Below are 22,941 nucleotides of genomic sequence, written 5' to 3'. Positions count from 1 at the left end.
CACTTTGGGGGCGGGGGGGAAGAAAGCTTTTGTTTAACAAGATTTAGAGGTTCATTTTAAATTAACTTCAAGTAAGCTAGAGAGGCTACGGTCTGATAAACTCTGCCAGAGAAAGACAAGGAAGACAAGCAGGAGGTCGATCGATCGGCTGACTATATTGACAAGATACTGATTGGTTACATGTTGAAGAAAACATACAATACAAAATACAGAAAAAGTTGGTTCCATCCCCTCCCACTACCCCCCCTTACCCACCCACCCCCAAATACTCATCATTGTGATTTGGTCAGAACAGGGCTCAGAGCCAGAGGTCAGGGTGACCAAGGACGAGGGGGAAGGGGGCTGTGGGCAATGGGTTCGTGGCTGTCACAATAATGCTGTGGTAATGCTGTGGGTTCTCTCCCAGCTGTGAGTCAGGCGGTGGGGAGGGGACGCTGCAGCCTGATGACAGCCAGCTGAGGGAAGAGCTGCCTCCCCCTTCCCTGGCCCCTGGGGCCTGCCCCGTCACCCAGAACGAAGCGCACTCCAAACACAGTTAAGGATACGGATGCTCTTGCTGAGCCCGCTAATCAGCAAGAGGGAAAGAAGGGGAACTGCTCCAACCCCCGCCTCCCCATACACCAGGGTGGGGGGAACAGGGGCACGTGGCTACTACCGGCAAAGGAAGAGTGGGAGAGCAGTAGAAAGGGCAGAAGTGGGAAGAGCAGATCATATATATTAAAAAAGTGACTTAAGACTTAAAATTGAATTAGTATTTGTACAGAAAGGTGCAGGTGGAATAACTCACTCCGGCCTATGATCAAAATGATATGGAGAAACCATGGTGGGCCCCTCCCCCTGCCCCCCAGTGGTGGCCCGAGTCGGTAAGTGCGATTGGTTAGAGTGGATTCCAGTCGGGTCGTTGAGGCGGAGGAGGTGGGGGCAGTGGGCAGGTAAGGGGGGCTCAGTTGCTGCAGCACTGGCTCCGGCTGGCAGGGTTGTTCTCCTGGAGGTCCACTCCTCGGTTCCGGCCCGGAGCACAAGCTGTATTCTGGGGCTCGTTCTTGGGAAGCTTCTTAGCTGTTTGGGAGACGAGGGGGAAGATGGGTGTTTGTGGGGGAACCCTAGTACTCTCCCAAGTCCACTTGGGTGCCACCCAACATCCTGATGGGTGTGTGTTCTACGTGCCAAGTATATTTTGGGTCTTTCAGGAAACTGAGGCAAAGGGGTTAAATAACTTGCCCAGGACCACAGAGTTAGTAAGTGGCAGAGCAAGGATTCAAACCCACACAGGATGACTCTAGAGCCAAATGACCCCCAAAATCCTAAGTGGGTAGGGGGCCGGTGATGTACAGCTTTAGGTGGGTGGTACGCTGCAGGGTCAGGAAGTGAAGGGTGAGACTTTGCCCAGGCTTTAGAAACCTCTGGAGTGAGCGATCTATATCTGAGAGTCAGATGAAAAAGAAAACAATTTTATCAAAGTATCAAAAATGGTAAAAGATCTGTTGGTGAAGGGACCCCACAGACCTACACAGAGCAGCAGGCAAGTAACACACCCTGGTTGGGGGAGGGGAGCCGAGGCAACTTACCTATTGCCATGAAAATTTCATTCACGTTCATCGCAGTCTTTGCTGATGTCTCCATAAACAGCAAACTGTTGTCCTCTGCATAGGCTTGTGCTTCCTGATTTGGATGGAGGTGAGAAAGTGGGTGGGAGGGAAACACTGACAGTTGGCAGGGGCTGAGGCCCAGGATAAAAATCTTCCCTGATCACAGTGTCTTCCACACAACAGAGACAACACAGGGGTGTTCAGGCCTAAGGCTCCCCTGCTCTGAGCTCCCCCACTTCACATACAGCACCTCTCAGCTCACACACGTCAGCAGAAGTTTGACTCGGGTCTCCATAGGCCCATTCTGCCTTCTTGCTCTTCAAAATCACTAGGCTAGGAAATATTTCTAGAAAGCTATCCTACAAATACACTTGCACATTTGGACAAAAGTATGTGGATGTCGACTACGGCACTGTTTCCAGTCTTTTGCAATTACACACGACCTAGAAGTCCATCGGGTGGGGAGTGGTAAAAAAGTTAAGTATATAGTATGTAAAGAAAGGGATTCATACGCTTCCGCATGTTTCCAGAAAGACAAGAAACTGCAAGGAACTTGGGGGAAGGGAGATTGAGTTTCTAGGGTCAGAGACCCAAATTTCATCCTGTATACCTTCTTGTACTGTTTACAATCTCCTATGTGCACATATTACCTGAAAAAGTCTGTCTTTTTCACCATTTCGTTAAAAAGCCAGTTCATAGAAAAAATTAGCCGAAGCTTCTGCTATCCATATGCACACACACCCCACCACCACTGACAGAGAAGGCGGAGTGGTGGACGGCATCCCCTTTAGGCCCATGCTCGAGCCGTGAGGGGACAGCAAACAGAAGCTCCCCTGCTGCCGCCCAACGCAGCCCTTCACAAAGCCCGAGCAGCCTGGGGAAGCCGAGTGGAGCTGGCTCGTCCTCCCCCGGGGCCTGGTCCGTCCCCCACCTGGAACTCCACGGCTCTCTTGCTGGCCAGGTCGGCCTTGTTGCCCGCGAGCGCGATGACGATGTTGGGGCTGGCCTGCCTCTGCAACTCCTTCACCCAGTTCTTGGCCCGTGCAAACGTATCCTGGGGAGACAGGGCCAGAGCGTCAACAGGACGGAGCAGGCATTCTGCCCAGGGCTGTTCACTGGAGAAGCTGGCGCTGGCAGAGCCGAGGTGTCTAAGATGTCATCACCCTGAAGATTCTGGCGAGACACCCCCAAACACCAGAGGAAATGTGCCCACCCCCCCATTCAGGAACAAAGGGTCGAGAAGCAAGGGAAAATCTTTACTGTGTTGGTGATGTCGTAGACCACGATGGCAGCCTGGGCCCCCCGATAGTACATGGGGGCCAGGCTGTGATACCGCTCCTGTCCAGCTGTGTCCCAGATCTCAAACTTGACTGTTGTGTCGTCCAAGCAGACGGTCTGTGTGAGGAAGGCCGCTGGAAGAGGGAGGGCAGTGTTACCAGGCGCAGAGGGGCCGAGGAGACACCCTCACGTATCTGCACTTAGAAACCCGAAAACCCCCAACCCGGCGGCCAGAGAAGCCGAACAAGGCAGGTGGAGCGGGCGCTTCTGTGAGTCGAGGGGGCTGGGGGTTGCACAGGCTTTACAGACCCAGCCAGGCAAGAGTGGGAGGAGAAGGGAAGCCTGCTTGTACTTCAGCCATTTCAGAAGCCCTCTCTGAAGGACAGCGGCGAGGGGCAGGACAGGGAAAGTCTAGGAGAAGCCTGGCTCCAAGCACAAAAGGGTGGGCCCACGCTCCTCCTCCTCTCCCTCCCCTCAGAGAACAGTCCTAGCCCCTCCGTCTGCTCCAGCCCAGGGGCATGGCTGGCCTTCGGTGTCCTGAGGACACTCTCACACACACTCAGCCACGCTGGGGAGACTGAAGTACACGCCGTGCTACTGCCAGGCGGGGGCTGGGTGGCCGGCTTCCCGCTACCCCTGCCACCTCCAGGCACGCTGGCTAGCCGCCACCCTCGGCTTTGCCCTCGACTTTATTCCTGATTGGCTCGACCTTCAGGGAACACAGTGACCCCATCTCTGGCCTGAGGAGGCAGGGGAACACACGGCACTTGCGCACGTGCTTCAAAGGAGTCTCGCAGCTGGGGCTGGCAGGTGGGAGTCGCAGCAGAGGATCCCGACGGCTCTGTGCAGGAAGCCCGCTCTCCTGCCCGGCCCTCCCCCCTCCTCCCTGAGGGGCCTGGGGCACCGCCTCACTTCCCCTCTCCAGCTCCTGACTCCAGTGCTGCAGAGGCACAGAAGACTGCTGACACGGCCTACTTTGTTTCCAGCTGCCTGGAAACCTCCTGCCGACCAAGAGGGTAGAAAAAGGATGACTCAAGCCCAAGGTCGGCCCCAGCCCCTCGGGGTGTGTACTGGCCACTGAGGCAGGAGGCTGGGTCCAGACCCTCACGTGCTAAATGCTGACCACTGGGAAATCAATGACGGGCTCTGAGCTCAAGAAGGGGTAAAGGTCAGCTTCAGAAACACCAGCCCACTTACGAGGCCATTTCCCCATTCTGGAACGTGGGGGAGGCCGGGGTAGATGCACTGCCTGGTAGCGGTAAGAAGAACCCTCAGAGAGGCAGACGCAGCCTCTCCCTCCCCAGGCCAGTGGAAGGGTGTACCCGGGGCCACACAAAGAAATCAAGAGACGGAACCAGGAGAGGAAGGCAGTTTTCGAATCTCAGCTAATTCCTACTAGATGCTTGGTGGGACTCTGACATGGAGACCAGCTGCTGGGTTTGATTCCAGGGCCCAGATGAGGCAAGGTGCTGCTGCCCCAGGCATGCTTAGCCTCTGGGCAGTCAGCTTCCCTTCTCCTCCACGCCAAGGCATTTCTTCCACTTCCCTGAGGCCACCCCCTCTCCCTTGGGCCCACTCACCTCCAATTGTGCTCTCCTGGTACTCGTGGAATTGACCCTTGACAAAGCGGAGGACGAGGCTGGATTTGCCCACTGCGGACTCCCCCAGCAGGACCAGCTTAAACTGACAGATCTTGTTCCCAGCAGCTGGTCCGTTGGGTCGTGCTGCACCTCCCCGACCCGCCATGGCCCGTCCCGCTGCAGTGGTGCCGGTGAGCGTGGGGGCGGGGGCCAGTGCTGTGCAAAGAGGCACTTAGTGGGGAGGGGCCTCCAACTGCAAGGGAGAAATCGGAAGTGCTGGGTTAGGCCAAAGACTGCCACCCAGTGAGCCCTCCCTAAACCACAGGTCACTGCCCCGCCCTGATGACCTGGCTGACTGCCTCCCCTCTCCCTAACCCCCTGCCCGGCTTCTCCGCAAGTTAGGACACGAGCCCTAACTAGGCTGTACCACACATCTCCTGGCCCTACAGCCGTCCGACAGTAAAGGGAAGAGTGGTCCCCCAACTCTAGGCTCACAGTTCTGGGCAAACACACTGACCTCCCATCCCCAGATATGAACATTCACATACAAATAAACACCCACAGGAGAGGAATGGGCATATGCCAGCCTGGTGACAGTTAAGTCAACAGGCAACACAGGGTACCAGAAAATGGCTCAGCGGACACTAGGATCTAGCTCAACAAACAGTTGACCTGCGTGCGGTCTGGTAGCTCAGATCACAGCCTGCCTCTGTGCAAAGCCAGAGTGGGTGGTGAGGCCAACCAGGGAACGGGGAGTCCCGGTGGAAAGCTCCTCAGACAAGGTGCTCGGCCAACCTCCCGGGCACTCAGGGACCAGGGCCTGGCCAGGTGCAAGTCGTTATCAAAAGAGCTGTTTTGTCCTGCCATCTCCGGTCTCAGTGTGAGGCTGGAATCAAAGCCTTATTTCACTCCCTCATCCTGAGCCTCTTCCCCCCAGCGCTCTCGTTTTTGATGGGCCAGAAGTCTCACACACATTAAAAAACCAAACACACACCACAGCCAGCGAGCTCTGCCGGCAGTCAGACAGCTGCCAAAGCTCCCTTTTAAATAGAGACCTCAGTTCCATTCTCCACTGGCAGAGGCAGGGCTGAGGGAGGACGAGGGGGAGGTGTGGGAGGGCGGAGACAAACACGGGTACCAAGACCTGCACACCCGGCAGCTGGTGTTCCTGCACTGACATCTTTTTTTTTTTTTTTTGCGGTACGCGGGCCTCTCACTGTTGTGGTCTCTCCCGTTGCGGAGCACAGGCTCCGGATGCGCAGGCTCAGTGGCCACGGCTCACGGGCCCAGCCGCTCCGCGGCACGTGGGATCTTCCCGGACTGGGGCACGAACCCGTGTCCCCTGCATCGGCAGGCGGACTCTCAAACAGTGCACCACCAAGGAAGCCCCTGCACTGACATCTTAGTCACTCAGTCAGTGGTACCCTCGGAGGCGCCAACTTTTTTTTTTTTTTTTAAGTTTTGGAACTGCAAAGAAGGATGAGGAGGCTATCTCCAGAAGCCTCTAGAAGACTTATACTAAAAGGTATCAGAACGTACACAGAATGTTTGACAAACGAGCACTGTGAGTAGGTACTGTGTCCTAAACACGCTGTGCGGCATTTGAACCTAAGCTGAGAAGAAAAGGTTTGGATGAGAATGCCCTGTGCAGAATAGAGTCTATGCAGGAAGGGTCTTCGGAGCAAGACAGCCCTGACCTGCCCCTGAACGCAGGGAGCGCGTTCCCTGACAGTCAAAGGACGGGGTGTGAATGAAGAGGGGAACGTTTGTGGGAAGCAATGGTCTGTGCTCATGCGAGAAGCAGGCACAGAGGGCTTGCTTTGTGCAACCTCAAATCGTTTCTCCACGTCCAAGTTCTCCCAGCAACTCATTTAAAAAGTGAGCTTCAGGAAGAGTGATTCACTAACCAGGAACAACAGTTTCCTTTCTGGACGGCACTAAAGGAAAAGAGGTTTGAAGCGGGGGCCACCTATTCCCCAAGAGTACAAGGAAGGAAGCATGGGGGGGGGAAATCTCAATTAGTGACAAGAAACGCCAGTTTTGAAATATTTTAGTTTAAGATGCTTTCTCTTTTCACCCCAGTCAGTGATGTTGGCAAGATTCTACACTATGGCCCTTGAGGTGAGGGCCGTGCTTTTGGCTTCTTTGCTGCCTTCCTCTCTATGTTCTGGACACACAGGGAATTCAAAGAGCGCTCACCAAATGAAATGATTTTCAGAGACAGCTAACATTTACTGAACGCCTGCACAACGATTATCTCCTTTAAGCTTTAAAACCACCTCCCATTTTTCAGATAAACAGCCTGCGCTCAGGTGTTAAATGCCCTGCTCAAGGCCACCCAGCACATGGTGACGGTGCCTGGACGCCAGCCATCCTCCCGGCTGTAGGAAGAACGGTGGAGGCAACGCCCACCCTCTGTGTTTGGTTTCGGGCTGCTGGGTGAATGAGAGACTCTTTTAGTGGCAGCAGCTTTGCTGGCCCAGCAAGGGCTGGCTCTGGCTGACAGTCACAGTGATCTTGTAGTCCCTGTGTATTCCTGCCACCAGTGGGAGGAGTCGCCCAGGGCCGGGCCAGGCAACAGCAATGATGGGAAACCACGATGGAATTACAGGTTGGTTATTACCACGAATCCACGTGACACATAATCTTGGCCAGGCGACAGAGTGTGGCTGGGGCACTGGAGAAGGAGGTATGAATGAGTGGGGTGAGGGGAACAGAGGTGAAGACTCTGATGCCAAGAAAACCAAAGCAGCTGGGGCTGAGGGCCACTGGGGTAGGAGGTAACCAGCATCTACAAGTCAAGAAAAACAGAGGTAACATCTAAGTCTCGTCCCTATCAAACCAGTGGGTTTCCAAACCTGCCCAGACAGAATCTGATTTTTTAAACAAGCCAGGAGAGACAAATAACTTTCATGCAGTGGTTCTCAGTTCTCAACCGTGTCTGCACAACAAAATCACCTGTGCAGCCAGCCCCCGGAGATCCGATGAAGGTTTGGAGAAGGGCCTGTGTCTGCATTTCTTAAGCGCTGTTGGGTGCTCCGCCTGGCGCAAACCGCCTGGTGACATGTTCTGCCTGGATGCTGGTCCTGCCCTCCACAGACACCTGAGCAGGCACACACAGCATTTTTTTATGGCCTGTTGCCTCGTGGTTTACCTGGACCCACTTAGTGATCACATGAGCAGAGGTCTTGAACCTTCCCAGACAATAAAGCACAGAGGAAGCGCATTGTGCCATGAAGGGCACATGGAGACATGGAGGCGCCTCAGACAGGCAAAGGCCACACTCTGAGCCCCAGGAAGCCCTATGCCCTCTCCTCCCAAGACTGGGAAGTCAGAGACGGAGCCCCTGGCAGGTGGTAAAGGTGAATTCACTGAGCTTGCCTGCTGTCTGGGGGAGGCAAGCCCACTGTGGGAATCTTCCCTCCTGAACCAGCAGCTAGAGTTACCCACAGGCACAGTCAAATGATGGAATTATAACCCAAAATGGCACAGTAAAAGTCTTCTGGTTTTTAATAATTTTTTTTTTTTGGCCATACCATGTGGCTTGTAGGGATCTTTGTTCCCCGACCAGGGATCGAACCCGTGCCCCCTGCACTGGGAGCACGGAGCCTTAACCACTGGACCGCCAGGGAAGTCCCCGGTAAAAGCCTTCTTTCAGACCAAAATCCAATTCCCTTTAAGAGCTAAAGCTGTGGTCAAAGTTCCTTATAAGATACAGAATAGGCCAAAAATATATATATATTTTTAAAAACCAGTTTCTCCAGCACCAGGAAAAACACACAAGTGGGATGAATTTCCTCCTGGATATTTTCATGAAGCTGCTTAAATGGGTAGAGCAGCACCTCGAGGGCCCCTCCTTGCCGTGACCCCCTCCGCCACGCTCCAAATCAGAAACCTGGTTTCTTCAGAGGCCACGAGAACAAGCACCACTCCCAACCCCACGTCTTCACAGGAAACGGGAGAGAATTCGAGGACGGGGGCATCCTACACCTTTCCCCACGGGGCACATGAAAGGGCAGAAGGGATCGGAGCTCCTAAACACTCTGGCCCATGAACAGGCATAATGGGCACACACCCAGCCCATCCTGGGGCCAAGCGGAGAGAGAAAGAGGAAAGAAGAGCGGGACGCTGCTCTTCCTTGCTCTGGACACTGTAGGTCAGTGGGTCTCAAAACTTTTCTTCATCAGAATCACCTGGGGCGTTTAGAAAATAAGCCTGACCAACTGAATCTAGAATCTCTAGAGGTGCGGTCCAGAAATCAATGTTTTTAAAACAAGTTCCCCAGGAATTCCCTGGTGGTCCAGTGGTTAGGACTGGGTGCTTTCACTGCTGGGGGCCCGGGTCCAATCCCTGGTCAGGGAACTAAGATCCCACAAGCCGTGCGGCGTGGCCAAAAAAATAAAATAATAAAACAAAATAATCCCCAAGTGATTCTAGGAGGCTGATTTAAGCCCAAGAGCTGCAGTTGACACAGGAAGGAGGGAGGAATGTGAGAAAGGCGCCCCCCAGATGGGTACCGTGGACAATACAGGTGGATCAGGCTGGCGGTGGAGACTGGTTCCTGGCTTTATTCAACACCTGAAGCCTTCTCCAAGATGCGAGATCCTGCTGGAATGTTGCCCCTCCCCCCAGCCTCCACTCGAAATGTTCACCTTTCTCTTCTCTAATCCATGAAGTCACCCACTTCATACTCTTTGTCCTTCTGGTAAAGAGTGAGCAATTCCAGCTGGTGGGTGTCTCTCTCGTGCTTCCTGTTTGCTTCGGAGACTTCCTCTAGCTGAGAGTCCCGGCACAGCTCGGATAGTGAGCAGATTAAGGAAACCAACCAGATTTTGTTTTGGCCAGAGGCTGGTCTGCTCTAGACTGGCTCACTCAAGGTTAGCCTGGGGCCCCCTGGGACCAGGACAGGGAGAGGAGTGGGGAGGGCGTGGTGCGGAGAACCCAGCAAGCCCGCCCAGGGCCCCTGGAGGCGGTTCTGGCCGGTGGCTCTCCAGCTACACTTTACTCTGGATAAAAGCATTCCTGAATATTTAACACCCTGAGAGCTGGGCAAGAGGACATCAGAAGCAACCTGTTAGCTTAAAGAGAATAAATGAAAAAATCAGGGGACACGGGAGAGGTGATTAGGTTCAAAAGCTAAGGTAGAAGACATTAAAACGCTCAGAACAGCAGGGGAGATGATTTACCCGTTGACTCAAGAACACAGCTCATCCTCAACGGGAAAACCACCACTACTGGCACCCAGGACCACAGGGAAGACTCACAGCAGGACTACGCAGGCCTCGAGCTGGTTGCAGAGACAGAGGAAAGAAGAATCGGAAGCAACACAAGCCAAGAGCCCCATGAGGTCCCCACGCTCCTTCCCAGCACAACTAGCAGTCAGGACGTGGGAGGCTGAACTGGGTTTGGTTAAAGCCTGGCTCCACCGTTTATTAGTTAAGTGACCTTGGCCAAGGCAGATGAGTGACCGCTGTCAGCTTCAGTCCCTTATCTATAAAATGGCATTACTTAATACCAGTCACACAGAGTTGTTAAATGAAACAACACATGGTGTGCATGGTACAGTGCCCTCCTGAAGGTGAGGTTCTAACGAACGGCAGGGTTGTTATACTAAGAGCCTAACTAAGTAGCTTTGACTCACTGGTTGTCAAAGCTCAAAACTCCTCTTCATAACTACAGAGAAGAAGATGGAGGTGAGGCAAGGTGACCTGCCCAGGGTCACAGCCAGGTGGTGGCAGAGCCCGAGCCCAGGACTCATAACTCCAGAAAGGCTCCACCATCAGAGATAGAAAACCCAAGAATATTAATAACGTCATCACATCCACTAAGAATAATGGGGCCACCACCTTCTGTCTATGCTTTAATAAAATATGGCTTTTAACCATGGGAAAAGGAGTTTGTATCAAATTTAAAAAACACGCTGCTGGATGGAAAAGTTCTATATCTTGATTTGGGAAGTAGATACATGGACGTCTACAAATGTAAAAATGCACTTAAGATTTGTAAGCTTCGGGACTTCCCTGGTGGCAAAGTGGTTAAGAATCCGCCTGCCAATGCAGGGGACACGGGTTCGAGCCCTGGTCCGGGAAGATCCCACATGCCGCAGGACAACTAAGCCCGTGAGCCACAACTACAGAGGCTGCACTCTAGAGCCTGCGAGCCACAACTACTGAAGCCCGTGCGCGCCTAGAGCCCGTGCCACACAACAAGAGAAGCCACTGCAGTGAGAAGCCCACACACCGCAAGGAAGAGCAGCCCCTGCTCACCACAACTAGAGAAAGCCTGCGCGCAGCAACAAAGACCCAATGCAGCCAAAAATAAATAAATACATTTATTTATTTAAAAAAAGAAGATTTGTAAGCTTCACTGTATGTAAGTTACATGTCAATAAAAACGTTAAAAATGCTGCTGGTATAGAATTTTGCATACAGCAATGAAAAATTAAAGCTTAGAAATATGATACCAATCTAGCTCCCCTGTACATAAAATATTTTCTGTCTTAGTATAAAACAATTCAGAGTAAAGACTATGAAAAAGGGGCTTCCCTGGTGGCGCAGTGGTCAAGAATCCACCTGCCAATGCAGGAGACACGGGTTCGAGCCCTGGTCCAGGAAGATCCCACATGCCGCGGAGCGACTAAGCCAGTGCACCACAACTACTGAAGCCTGCGCGCTAGAGCCCGCGAGCCACAACTACTGAGCCCGTGTGCCGCAACTACTGAAGCCCGCGCGCCTAGAGCCCGTGCACCGCAACAAAGAGTAGCCCCCGCTCGCCGCAACTAGAGAAAGCCCATGCGCAGCAACGAAGACCCAACGCAGTCATAAATAAATTAAAAAAAAAAAAAAAGACTATGAAAAAGATGCTGTCTGAATTAGAAGAGGGCCAAAAGAGAACAAAGATACCCAAACAAATAAGGGGCAAGAGAGCAGGATTCACCATAAACAAATGTGCCTGCTGCATACATATTAAGAATATATTTATTGTTTGTACTTAACTGTGAGCTAAAGAATTTTAAAGTTGTTTAAAGCTTCACGATAGTAAAAAGAGAAGCTGACGCTTGTTTTTTCAGCAGGGAGAAAGAGGTTATGATGGTGTGATGCTCTGCACTCCCCAACCTGTCCAGAGCGTATCTGCAGAGGGAAAAGGGGTTTAGGGGTGGAATCAAAGAGAGGGGTGTCTTCCCTGTGTGACCAGGACTATGGAATTGCCACACAGAGAGCCTGTCTCTCACCTGGAGCGTGTCACAGAAGAAGCTGGGCCCTGGAAGCAGAAGCTTAACGGTGCAGGTTGAGATTCGGGGAGATGCTGACAGGGTGTGTCAGGCCAGGGCTGTAGCCTCTTCCCACCAGTAAGTAGGGGGCTGAGGGGAGATGGCAGCAGGAGAGGAAGGGTATGCTGCCTTTACAGAGCCACAGCAAGACAACTCCCTTTCCAGGGGGAAGGGAGGGAAATCATCCCAGAGGGGGCCTGAGAGCGAGAGGGGGCCCCCTACCGCTGGGGCAGGCCCTTAAATCTGCCCCAGCCCGCCCAACTCCCTTAACTAGGAGCAGTTTCACTTCACTCCCCTTTCAACAGTAAGACTCTACTGGGGCTGAGTGCCTAGACTCCTGCACCACAGTGACGCCTGTGAGCATGGAGTCCATGAACTCCACCAACACCTGCAAAAGGGGCCAGTGTGCAGGGGCACCAAGAGGCTTAAACCCCGGATATGCATGACCGAGTGGCCCTTGCCCGGCGTCCGGGCTGAACCTGGAACTGTGCCAGGAGCAGCCAGCCAGAGCACAGCTGCCGCTGCAGCCCTCTCCCTTGTCGGGAAGACCAGCTGTGTCGCTCAGCATAGATGCCAGGCCGAGTTGGGTAGAAGCCACTCTTGAGGACAGACCCCCAGCCTCCCGCGGCCCTGCCCCAGCAAGAGCACCAAGAAATCCTTCTCCGATCTCCAAGCTGCTTTCTCAGCTCTCAACCACAGACGGGCTCCCTGGAGAGGAGGAGAAGCAGAGTCAGCGCTAACTTTCAGGCCCAGGATGAAAACCTCCAGTCCCTCTCTTCCTGTGCCCATGGGGAGGAAGGCTGCTGGTGGGGGCAGGGGCTTATCTACAGGGATCTGCTGACACAGCCTGGCCGTTGTGGCTGCCCATACCATCTGTGGAAGGGCCCCGGGATTCAGGGGCAGCTCTAGGGTTCTCATTCACCGGCCCTGCTGGCCACAGAGGAGCCAGGCGCTTGGGTGGTGGGGTCATGGGGAAAGCCAGCCAGACAGCGGTCTGCCTACAGCTGCACCAGGCAAGGCTCATGCTGCCTACTGATTCGAAGAGGCACCGGGGGGGCTCTCGGCCCTACGAGTGCTACTCCTAAGAGACTATCTCCCTAAGAGGGCCTGGCCTCCGGCTCAGCGCACCTCAGCCAGCAAGGCTGTGGCAGACTCTCCAGGCCCATGCGGGGCAGCTAAGAAGCCTCAAGCGAAAGCCCAATTTGAAGTCTGGCACTTTCGGTGGCACAAACCCACACACGCATCCAGCTACAGGGTACGGGGTATGGGGTGCGGGGGGAATGGGACCAAGGCTGTGTGGTGGCTCACCTCCCCCCCACCGCCCCAGCTCTTCACCTGCTGGTGCCAGGTAGAACACAAAGATAGCTGGACAAGGCTCAGCTTCTTCCCTGGCCACAACCTATACCTGCCATGGCCCCAGGATGGAGCACAGGTCATGCGGAAGCCAGTCAGGACAGTTGTAGGAGACCAGCTGACCCACAAGCCTCACCATTACTCTGTGTTTGAGCTGTTTATGCTCATGCAGTTACTATTTCCCCAGACGGTGCTAACTAGGATCTCAACAATACAGGGCCCATTGATCCCTCTGTCTTGGGAAGGTCTCTGCAGGGGCCAGGAGTACCTGCCTGAACAGCTGCTGCTTCTGCTGCTGCCCCAGGCCCAGAAAGACTCTAAGAACCTCTGCTGAAAGTCAGGATCATCAGCAACACCTGTTGATCGAGCTACTCATGCCAACAACTGACACCTCTCACAAACCCTTCCTGTCTTTACAAAAAAACAGAAAGTCAGTTTAAGTTACCACCCTCTTTGTTTTGCCCTCAGCTCCTAAACAGAGAGCAGAGGGCAGAGGTCATGCTTCAGAGGCAAGCAGGGGAAAAGAGAGTCAGGTATCAGATCTGGCAAAACCAAATTCCTCCTGCTCAGACACCACACACGCTATGGTCAGAGGCTGCCCAACCAACGAGAAACAAGGTCAAAGTTCCTGCTGTGGGATCTGAGGGATGATGGCTGCTCTCAGGAGCCCTGGTGCCAAAGAACAATATTTTAGGCTGATTTTTTCTTTCTTAAATTTTTTTTTTTTTTTTGTTACGCGGGCCTCTCACTGTTGTGGCCTCTCCCGTTGCGGAGCACAGGCTCCGGACGCGCAGGCTCAGCGGCCATGGCTCACGGGCCCAGCCGCTCTGCAGCATGTGGGATCTTCCCAGACCGGAGCACGAACCCTTGTCCCCTGCATCGGCAGGCGGACTCTCAACCACTGCGCCACCAGGGAAGCCCTCTTTATTTATTTATTTATTTATTTTGCGTTACGCGGGCCTCTCACTGCCGTGGCCTCTCCCGTTGCGGAGCACAGGCTCCGGACGCGCAGGCTCAGCGGCCATGGCTCACGGGCCCAGCCGCTCCGCGGCATGTGGGATCCTCCCGAACCGGGGCACGAACCCGCGTCCCCCGCATCGGCAGGCGGACTCTCAACCACTGCACCACCCGGGAAGCCCTCTTTATTAAAATTTGGCGAACAAAATGTAGAAGGGTGAAGTGAAGAAATCAGGCAATGAATGGGTTTCAACAGGTTTCGATGAATGAATCACACTTCTGCTTCATAGCCCCAAATCTTCACGACTGTTGCGGGTGGCAAGAGGTTGGACAACTTGGGGGCTTGAGGGTTGGGAGTGAGAAAGTGAGAGAAGCTAAGGGCATGTTGCAGATGAAACGATCATGCTACAAAATTCGCAAAGGCAGACTATGGGCTTCCCTTTAACAGCACACAACATCAAACCTGACACACAGTGGGTGTTCATAAATGTGGTGAACCGAGCCTGCGATGTAGGTACAGCCCGGTTAGGTCTGGCAAGTGAACGGGGCAGCTGAAGGCTTCAATACACATCCATCTGCCAGACAGTTTGGATCCCCTAACAGAGCCATAGCCCAGCGAAGGGGACACCTCGCCACCCCAGACAGGACCTCTTAGGTTCCTTCTACACAGGGGTGAAGAGCACAAGTGCTGGAGTCAAACTTCAGTTCAAGTCCTGGAGCCACCACTTCCTAGGGTGACTCTGTGTTGTGTCACTAAACCCATCTCCTCCCGTGTAAAATAGAGAGATTAGCATCACCCATCTCCCAGGGCTGCTGGGTAAAGGATGCACCGAAGACTCCCAGCAAAGGGCCTGGCTCCGAGCAAGCGCTCGATAAATAAACGTTCGTGGCGGGGAAGTCCCTGTGAAGTGGATTCCTCGAGTAAACGTTCAAACACTATTTATTCACATATTGCTTTTGCTTCCCGTTTCCCTGAACCCCATTCCTCAGTGCCCCTCATCTGGAGAGAATGCTGAGTAGGACAACAGCTCTAGTCTGAATATTTTTGTCCCTCTCCCAAATGCCTATGTTGAAATCCTAATCCCCACTGTGATGGTATTTGGAGGTGGGACCTTTGAGAGGTGAGGCCATAAGGGCAGAGCTCTCATGACTGGAATTAGTGCCCTTTTAAAAGAGAATCCCAGAGCGCCCTTGCCCCTTTCATCATGTGAGGACACAGCAAGAAGTCAGCAATCTGCAACCCGGAAGAGGGCTTCCACCAGAACCCAACCATGCTGGCCCCCTGAGCCTGGACTTCCAGCCTCCAGAACTGTGAGAAATAAATTTCCTCGTTTATAAGCCACCCAGTCTGTTGTAATTTTGTATAGCAGCCCAAACAGACTGAGACAACAACTTTCACCAGTGCCCTAGAAAAAGGAGCAGCTCACAGCTGATGTCCTATGTCCTGTCAACAACCAGAACCTTCTATTCTCTAGAGACTGGCTTCCAAAGCCACAAGAATGGAGGGGGGGGACGACCACCACCAACCAAAAAAAATCAACAGTGAGTTAAAGCCCCTAACCAGGCAAGTCATGAACTCTTAAAAAAAAACAAAAAACAAAAAAACCCTACAACACAAAACATCTTAAAGCCCAAATGCCGTTCCTTCCATTTCAAAGCCTCTTTCAGGAAAGGGAAGGAGTTCCGTGGTGGAGAGGGGGAGGGGACAGGACTAGGACAGCTGACAAAGACACCAGAGTTCCTTTTAAAAAACAGGCTGCAAATGCTAGAGGTTTGGAAATTGGTGTCATTAATCACCACAGCCTTTGGAGCGGGCTCGGAGAGCAATTTGATGACTAGGAGAGCAGCCAGGGTTAGGGAGGCCACCCACACCCTCCCCCACGCCCTCCCCCACGCCTGGGATGCTTCTGACAGAGCCACCTGAAGGGGACACACACGGAGCTATGAATAGAAGGCCAGAGGCTTGTAAACCAACTCCTGTTAAGATCCCAAGTTAGTGTTTCCAGCAGGGCTCAAGTTACACATCTTCATAAGGATGACAGTACAACGGAAGGATTTAAGCTATTCAATGATTCAGGATCACAGCTCAAAGTGACAGCCTGCCCTGAGCCTGCCTGGAGCCACAAACCCTGCACGAACCCTCCCAAAGGGGAGGTCCATTTTTGAATGGCAGCAAAAGAACGCTGGCCCAGACCACATGGACTCGCCTACCAGACCTGGAAGGTTTAGCTGGAGAACTTAGCACCTGAAATACTCAATGATTATGTACCTCACCTTCCCAACTGGATAGTAAACTCCAGAGTAAATAGCAAATCCGACCATTTTTGGATCAGTCAAAAAGCATGAGGCAGGGGTAGCAGAAGTATGGAGAAGCAACCGCCTGCCATTGGGGTCAGCTCCCAGGAGTCTCCAGGGGTGGATTTCCCAGGCACAGCTCCACCTCACCTACCTCTGGAGGCTTTGGTGACTACAACTAACCATCAAGAGGAGAAATAACATAACTCCGACCACAAAACTCCATATCAACATAACTGAGAGGAAGCGTTTGCTAACAAGGGAGCGGCCTTGGACAGCCAGCTGATTCCAGGACCAGGGCAGGAAATACACAAGGTAAGCCTGGAGCATCTTGTAGTGCCAAAAAGTAAGGAAGTGCTAACAAAAATGAAAACAAAAAACCCCAAGATGATGGGGGTAGGTCAAAGGGAGCTGAAAAAGCTCCCAATGACCAAAGTTGGAACAATTTGAACAATAAAATGAAGTAGTACTGGATTATAAACCAAAGTGTAAAATAAATGCCCACGAGTTCATAGTGATATAAATAATTGAATATATAAATGGGGGAGGATAGACAAATCTTTTGTGTAGAAGAACTCCAAGTAATTCACGTAGATACCCTGCCCTGGAGGAGAGGAGCCTAACTCCCCACCCCTCAAGTGTGGGCTACACAGAGGGACTGCCTTCCAAGGAGGACAGCACAAAATGGGGGAGGGGAGACAGTGGAGAAGCCTGACAAACATCGCCTCAGGACTCCCCTGGTGGTCCAGTGGTTAAGAATCCATCTGCCAATGCCAGGGACACGGGTTCGAGCCCTGGTCCGGGAAGATCCCACATACGGCAGGGCAACTAAGCACGTGTGCCACAACTACTGAAGCCCGTGCTCCCTAACAAGAGAAGCCACCGCATTGAGAAGCCCACGCACTGCAATGAAGACCCAGCGCAGTCAAAAAAAAAAAAAAAATCGCCTCAGCCGGGTGACCAACCCTGACGCTGACAGCGCTAAGTCACGTTGGCTGTACACACCCCTGATACGATGTGGTGAGAATGGCTCTGAGGTCTTCCTCCCGCAAACCCATAGCCCCAGTGTAACCGTGAGAAAAACATTAGACAAATCCCAATTGAGAAACACGCTATAAAACATGACTCCTCAATACTCCTCAAAACTCTCAAGGTCATCATCATCAAGGAGAGCCTAAGACACTGTCACAGCCAAGAGGAGCCTAAGGAGACATGACTAAAGGTAAGACTAACTAAAAGGTAACGTGGTGTCCTGGATGGGATCCTGGAACGGAAAAAGGACGCTAGATAGAAACTAAGGAAATGTGAATGAAGTATGGACTTTGGTTAATAATAACGTATCATAACTGGTTCATTAATTGCAACAAATGTACAATATAATGTAAGACGTTAATCACAGTGGAGACCAGGTGTGGTGGTTTGGGAGGAAACTCTACCACCTTTGCAGTTTTTCTGCTGGCATCCCCCTTGTTAGGCCCACCCTTATTCAAGAATGAGCCTTGTGCAGATATGCGAAGGAGCACCCAGGGCCCAGAGCTGAGTTCACTTCCATAGACCCCTGCCCAGCCCTGACCTGGGGTCGGTGCTGCCAAACCACACACAGCTGTGGGGGCACACTGACCAGGTACACGCACGCTGGAAGGGGGTCAGCACACCGTGGGTGGCCAAAGCCATGCTGCCTCTCCTGATGAAACTGTGCCGGACAGAGAGCTGTACCCTCTGGAAATTTAGTTTGTGACCTGTCTCCACCCCCTATATCATCTGTACTGTAGCGTTCACCCTGTTTACCTGTCCGCTCTCTTATCTATGAGCAACTCTGCGGAGGATGGACGAAGAAATGGCTCAGACTTTGGGATCGGAGGGACGTGAGCATGAATCTCAGGTTCACCACATCTGTGCTGTGTATGTTAGAGGAAACGGGCAGGCGTTTGCTTCAAGGGGAGGTTTGAATGTCTGCCCTTTCCTTGGACAACCACAGCCTACTATGCTGGGTGTCACAGTGGGACTGGACACAGAGATAAAACAGGACACGATCGGTGCCCCCACAGGGCTCACACACTAGACAAGGAGGCAGACAAGGAGCAATGAGAGGAAAGTACAGGGAAGAGAAAAGCCCTCAGCCTCCTTCAAGGGAGGGGAGGCTTCACAGAGGAAGTGATGTTCCAACTGCGCTTTGAGAGAAAAGCTGGGAGATGCTGCTCCCAGGCAGGAGGTGGAGAAGGGCCTTCCGTGCAAAGGGAAGAGCATGCAGTTAGCCCAGAGACAGGGTGAGGAGGGATCCGAGCACAGACTTTCTCCCCCGGCTCTGCCACTCACTATGGAGTCCCCACCGTAACCTGGGGACTGAACGCAGTACCTTCGTCCTGGGGCTGTTGCGAGGATCAAAGGAGAGTGCCTGGCACATCGGAAGCAAAACTCAAAAAGTTTAGCTTTTATTTGCATTATTGTTCCTATATACAAGAGATGGGGATGTTTACTCTGAAAACTAATCTTTTATAGAACCAAGCTATTAATGCAGAGAACTCCTTAAGAAATATTCCAATTCTCCCCTGCCAAGGCTCTTGAAAGCACTATTACCTGGGTTGGGGCACATCCTAGTTTACAAATTCTACCTGAAATGGCCCCAACAAAAGTATCCCGACTCAAGTTGGGGGAGAGAAAATGCAAACTTCCAGGAATCTGGGAATCGAACCCAAAGCAGCCTGCTGCAATCAAAATATTGTCCTGAAGTTTCCTGTTTTAGCTTAAATACATGCAAACTTTGCATTCCAATCTGTAATAGATCCAGGATTGTTCTGGTATAAAAATGTTGAAAACTGAGTAAGACTGAAGTGCCTAGAAGATGCAGAGATGTGTGGCTCTGAGTATCCACTGGGTCTGAGAACCCCAGCGGGAGGCGCACAGTCATGGTCTTAGCGTTCTCTTCAGTAAAATGGGAATAGAACCCACAACAATTCTGTTTACCATCTATGGAACAAGACAGTATGGGAACCATCCATCAAACCACCGAGCATCCCAGTGAAAACTGGCAGAAATGTTGAATCAGAATCCTAGGGATGAATTATGATGTACCTTCAAAACTCCATGGACCTCGTGATTATCTATCCTGTGCCAGGGAATGGACTAGCTTTACCCTTTGTTTCTAATTCAGCAAGATATTTTGTATCTCCATTTCACTGGAAGAAAGAGAGGCTCAGAGAGGTCAAGTAACAAGCCCAAGGCCACGCAACTGGTAAATGAGGGAGTCCAGATGACAACTCAGGCCTGGTTGACTCTAAGGCTCTCGTGCCTTCCACCCCACCACACCGCCTCTGTTTACCAGGCAAGGGTTAGAAGAAGAAGGGTCTAAGAAGTACCTGATTGGTGGGGCTGAATTTAAATTTCTGACCTTACTCTGTGTTTCCATGTAAATTCTAGTGAAAGGAGCACCTGATAGATAGCCACATCCTTCCCACTAGAAGCAGCAGGCAGCACCAGAGGAGAAGTGCGGGGGCTAAGCAGAGGCCAGCTCCACCAGTTCCCTGTGCCCTTCACCCTGCCCAGAGGGACCCCTGAGTCCACTCACTTTTACTTTCATTTTCTAGCCATCCTGACTTTCAGTTTCCCAAGAAATTAATAGCATGCAGATGTGAGCAAACTCTCAGGCCCTGAAGAGTACTGACTCAGGACCCATAACTGCCATGGTCCCCAGAGGCAGAGGAGAAAGAAGACAGGAGGGTGCGGTAGGGCTGGGGAAGAAGACCGGAAGCAGAGGAGGAGTGCCACTGATGAGGATGCTAAAGAATCTGACCTGGGCCACTGCTTGCTCACCCGCATGTCCATTCCCTCCACAAACAGACCAAAGGAGGACCCGCTATCAGGCAAGATGAGGCACATCTAATCCCAAGACCCAGCTCTACCATTTTCTAACTGTGTGATCTAAGACAAACTACTTCCATTCCTTCAGCAGCATCTCTAAAGTGGAGATACAATTCCCACAATCTCCCAGGAACACATGTGAAAAGAACTTGGCAACTTTAGACTGATTTATAAAAATCAGTTGTTACCACCCTTCTATAGTATAAAGGCAGAAAAAGACCCACTGGTTGTAAGAGGCAAGCAGGAGAGGAAGGGCATCAGAGGGGAGGGGCTTCTGGCCCACACACAGCCGTCCCCCTCTCTGCCAAGCAGTGGCAGATCTCTGCTTGGACTCTATAATCTGTGCATGCCAGAAGTGGCCACCTAACCAGTCAGGGCACTGGCGCCTTCCTGTCTCACTGAAAGGGAGAGCTTCTCCTTCAAAAGCTTGCTTTAGAATTAGAGCTGGGAGATCAAGTCCAGACAAAGAAGGTCCCCTTGGAAGGCTGGCCAGCCTCATCCTGGGACTCCCAAAGAGTTCCAGAAACTACAGCCCACTACTGAGGAGGTAAGTTTGGTCAGAGACCAATGGCCGGTGAGTAGAGGCACAGACTGACCAGATTAGAGAAACCAGGTTGGCCATAGAAGTCTCCAACAACCCTCCAAAGAAGTCCACAGAGAGAGAGCTTGTGATTCTACTGCTGACTCTGACAAGAAACTTTTTTTGTTGTTCCATAAAAAATGAAAGGAGTGCATCCCAGGCCTAGCTCAAAAGTTTGCAGGAGTCAGACACTGGTGATTGTCCAGAAGAGGTCAAAAAGCTCTCAAGACGAAACAACTTTAACACTTATAAGTAGCATCCAAGGGCAGTAAAGATGGCCCAGAACACTGAAGAGATACAGAAATTCCCAAAGATTGCATGGCCTTCCCTCCCTTCCTCCACTGTAGATAGCAAGGGTCAGTCATGGCCTCAGAGTCAGGCTGCTCTCATTAAGGTGCAGTCTCTGGCCTGTACTTTGGCCACATAACAAAGAACCTCCCAGCCTGGTCTGAGACAGCAGCCATTTCACACACCTAAGTCCCAAGCAAGGGACAAGGATCAGATGTCAGTACCGGCTGCCTCTCGGAAAAGGTGGGGAGCATCAGCACTTTGTGGCATGTGTGGGAATTCCTTGGGCTACAAAAATTTGCACATTAAGGACCCAGAGGTGCCACCACAGTGGCATCAAGTTAATCCTCTGCAATCTACAACTTACTTGATCAAGCCCAGAAGGGAATGGAGATAGACCCTAGGACTAAAAGTGGTGTGACCTGTTGATCAGGGAGGTGAGCATGTGTGTTTAGGGTGGGAAAGAGATAGCCCAGGACTCTTCAGTTCCAGACTCCTTATTTTTGGTCTTTTTTCTCTTCTCTAAGGACCAACAGACAGCAGTCCCAAGAGGAGCAGTCCCTCTGAGGCAGCCTGGAACCACTCACGGGCTCTGGGAGGACAGGGCTGAGACTCCAGCAAGGGGGGAGGAGGAGGGGAGAGAGATGATAATGAATGGGCAGATCTATCCTGACCTATGTGATCTGTAGCTAGGATCGAGCAAACCTCAGCTAAATTGTTCAGAGGCAGGAAGAGCCAGAGATACACTCAGAGAACGACACAACACAACCAGAGGACAGGGCTGGGGGCTCAGGGGGCAAGGCACGGAGAAGACAGCTCATTCCTAAAGAGTGACCCAGACTTTAAACTCTGCTGAGATCCTGGGTGGCTCTCTGGCTTGAGGAAAGAGAGGAAGTTAAGGAGTTGTGGGAGCCGTCTCAGCCAGGACCCCCCCACCCCACCCCGCCCCAGCCCCAGGAAATCGAGATAAAATTCCTCTAGGGCTGGAGCGACAACTGTTTTTGTGGGACGGGGCGGGGCGGGGCGGGGTGGGCGGACGGGCTGGGGACAAGAGAGGCGACAGACAACACTCCTGGCTACCTCTAAAAGAGAAGGGGGACAGGCTCTTTCACACCTGACAAAGATTCCGCCAATTCTGGGAGCAGAGGGAGAGGAACTTAGGGTCTCTCCCTCCCACAACCGGACCGGGACAGGCCAGAGGAGAGCCATAGGAGCTTCCCAAGGCTCACGAAGGGCAGGGAAGGGAAGGAAAGAAAAGATCTCCCCCGCTTTGGCTCGACGCCTGGGGAGCCCCTTAAGAGGGGGCTACGGGTCGGGGGAGGGGTCAGTATCCCCCTAAGCCAGGGTTGGGCGGGAGGAAGGGCCGCCCCGGAGAGGCTTCAACACGAACGAGACACTGCGTCCCAGGACAGGCACACTCACGGCGGCTCCGGGGCGGCGGCGTTACTTGGGGCCGGGGCTCGGACAGGCTCCGCTCCTCTCCCCCCAGCGGTGTCCCAGGCTCCGGCCTCCACTTCCGCCTTTCAGCCGCTCCGGATCCGGATCTCCACCTCCAACCCGCCCCTCAATACTCCCAGGCGACTGACAGGGCGGAGAGACCAATGGGAGGCACTCTTGGCCGACTCACAGGCGGTCCCGGCGTGGGGTGCGGGAGAGGCGGGAGAGCGCGCGCGAAGGACGGCGGGACTTGTAGTTCGCAGCGTTGGGAGGAGCCGGTGGCCGCCTGGGATTTAGGCTTAGGGTGGAGCCGGCGGCCGGCTAGGCGGAGCCCGGCCGGGAACTCTTTAAGGCCAGGTCTGCCGACCGCGTCATCACGGATTCCAGGCGCCCCGAGGGGAGGCGTTTGGCGGAGCGTTGCAAGAGTGCAGAAGGCTGTGTGTGCAGAATTGGGAA

The 22,941-nt window shown here is 52.8% G+C and overlaps 1 protein-coding gene across 1 annotated transcript; it reads right to left on the bottom strand.

The window, feature by feature from the left end:
- Positions 1 to 241: 241 nt before the first annotated feature.
- On the bottom strand, positions 242 to 22,596 carry RAB5C (RAB5C, member RAS oncogene family). The gene is made up of 6 exons (XM_059996540.1): positions 22,471 to 22,596; positions 4,448 to 4,700; positions 2,850 to 3,001; positions 2,521 to 2,643; positions 1,569 to 1,662; positions 242 to 1,059 (listed from the first exon to the last, which is right to left on the bottom strand). The coding sequence occupies exons 2-6, from the start codon at positions 4,611 to 4,613 to the stop codon at positions 944 to 946; spliced, it is 651 nt and encodes a 216-aa protein (XP_059852523.1). The 5' UTR covers positions 4,614 to 4,700; positions 22,471 to 22,596; the 3' UTR covers positions 242 to 943.
- Positions 22,597 to 22,941: the final 345 nt, after the last annotated feature.

Source organism: Delphinus delphis, chromosome 19 (assembly GCF_949987515.2).
Source record: "Delphinus delphis chromosome 19, mDelDel1.2, whole genome shotgun sequence".
Taxonomy (NCBI): Eukaryota; Metazoa; Chordata; class Mammalia; order Artiodactyla; family Delphinidae; genus Delphinus; species Delphinus delphis.
This window is presented reverse-complemented; position numbering and strand designations above follow the sequence as displayed.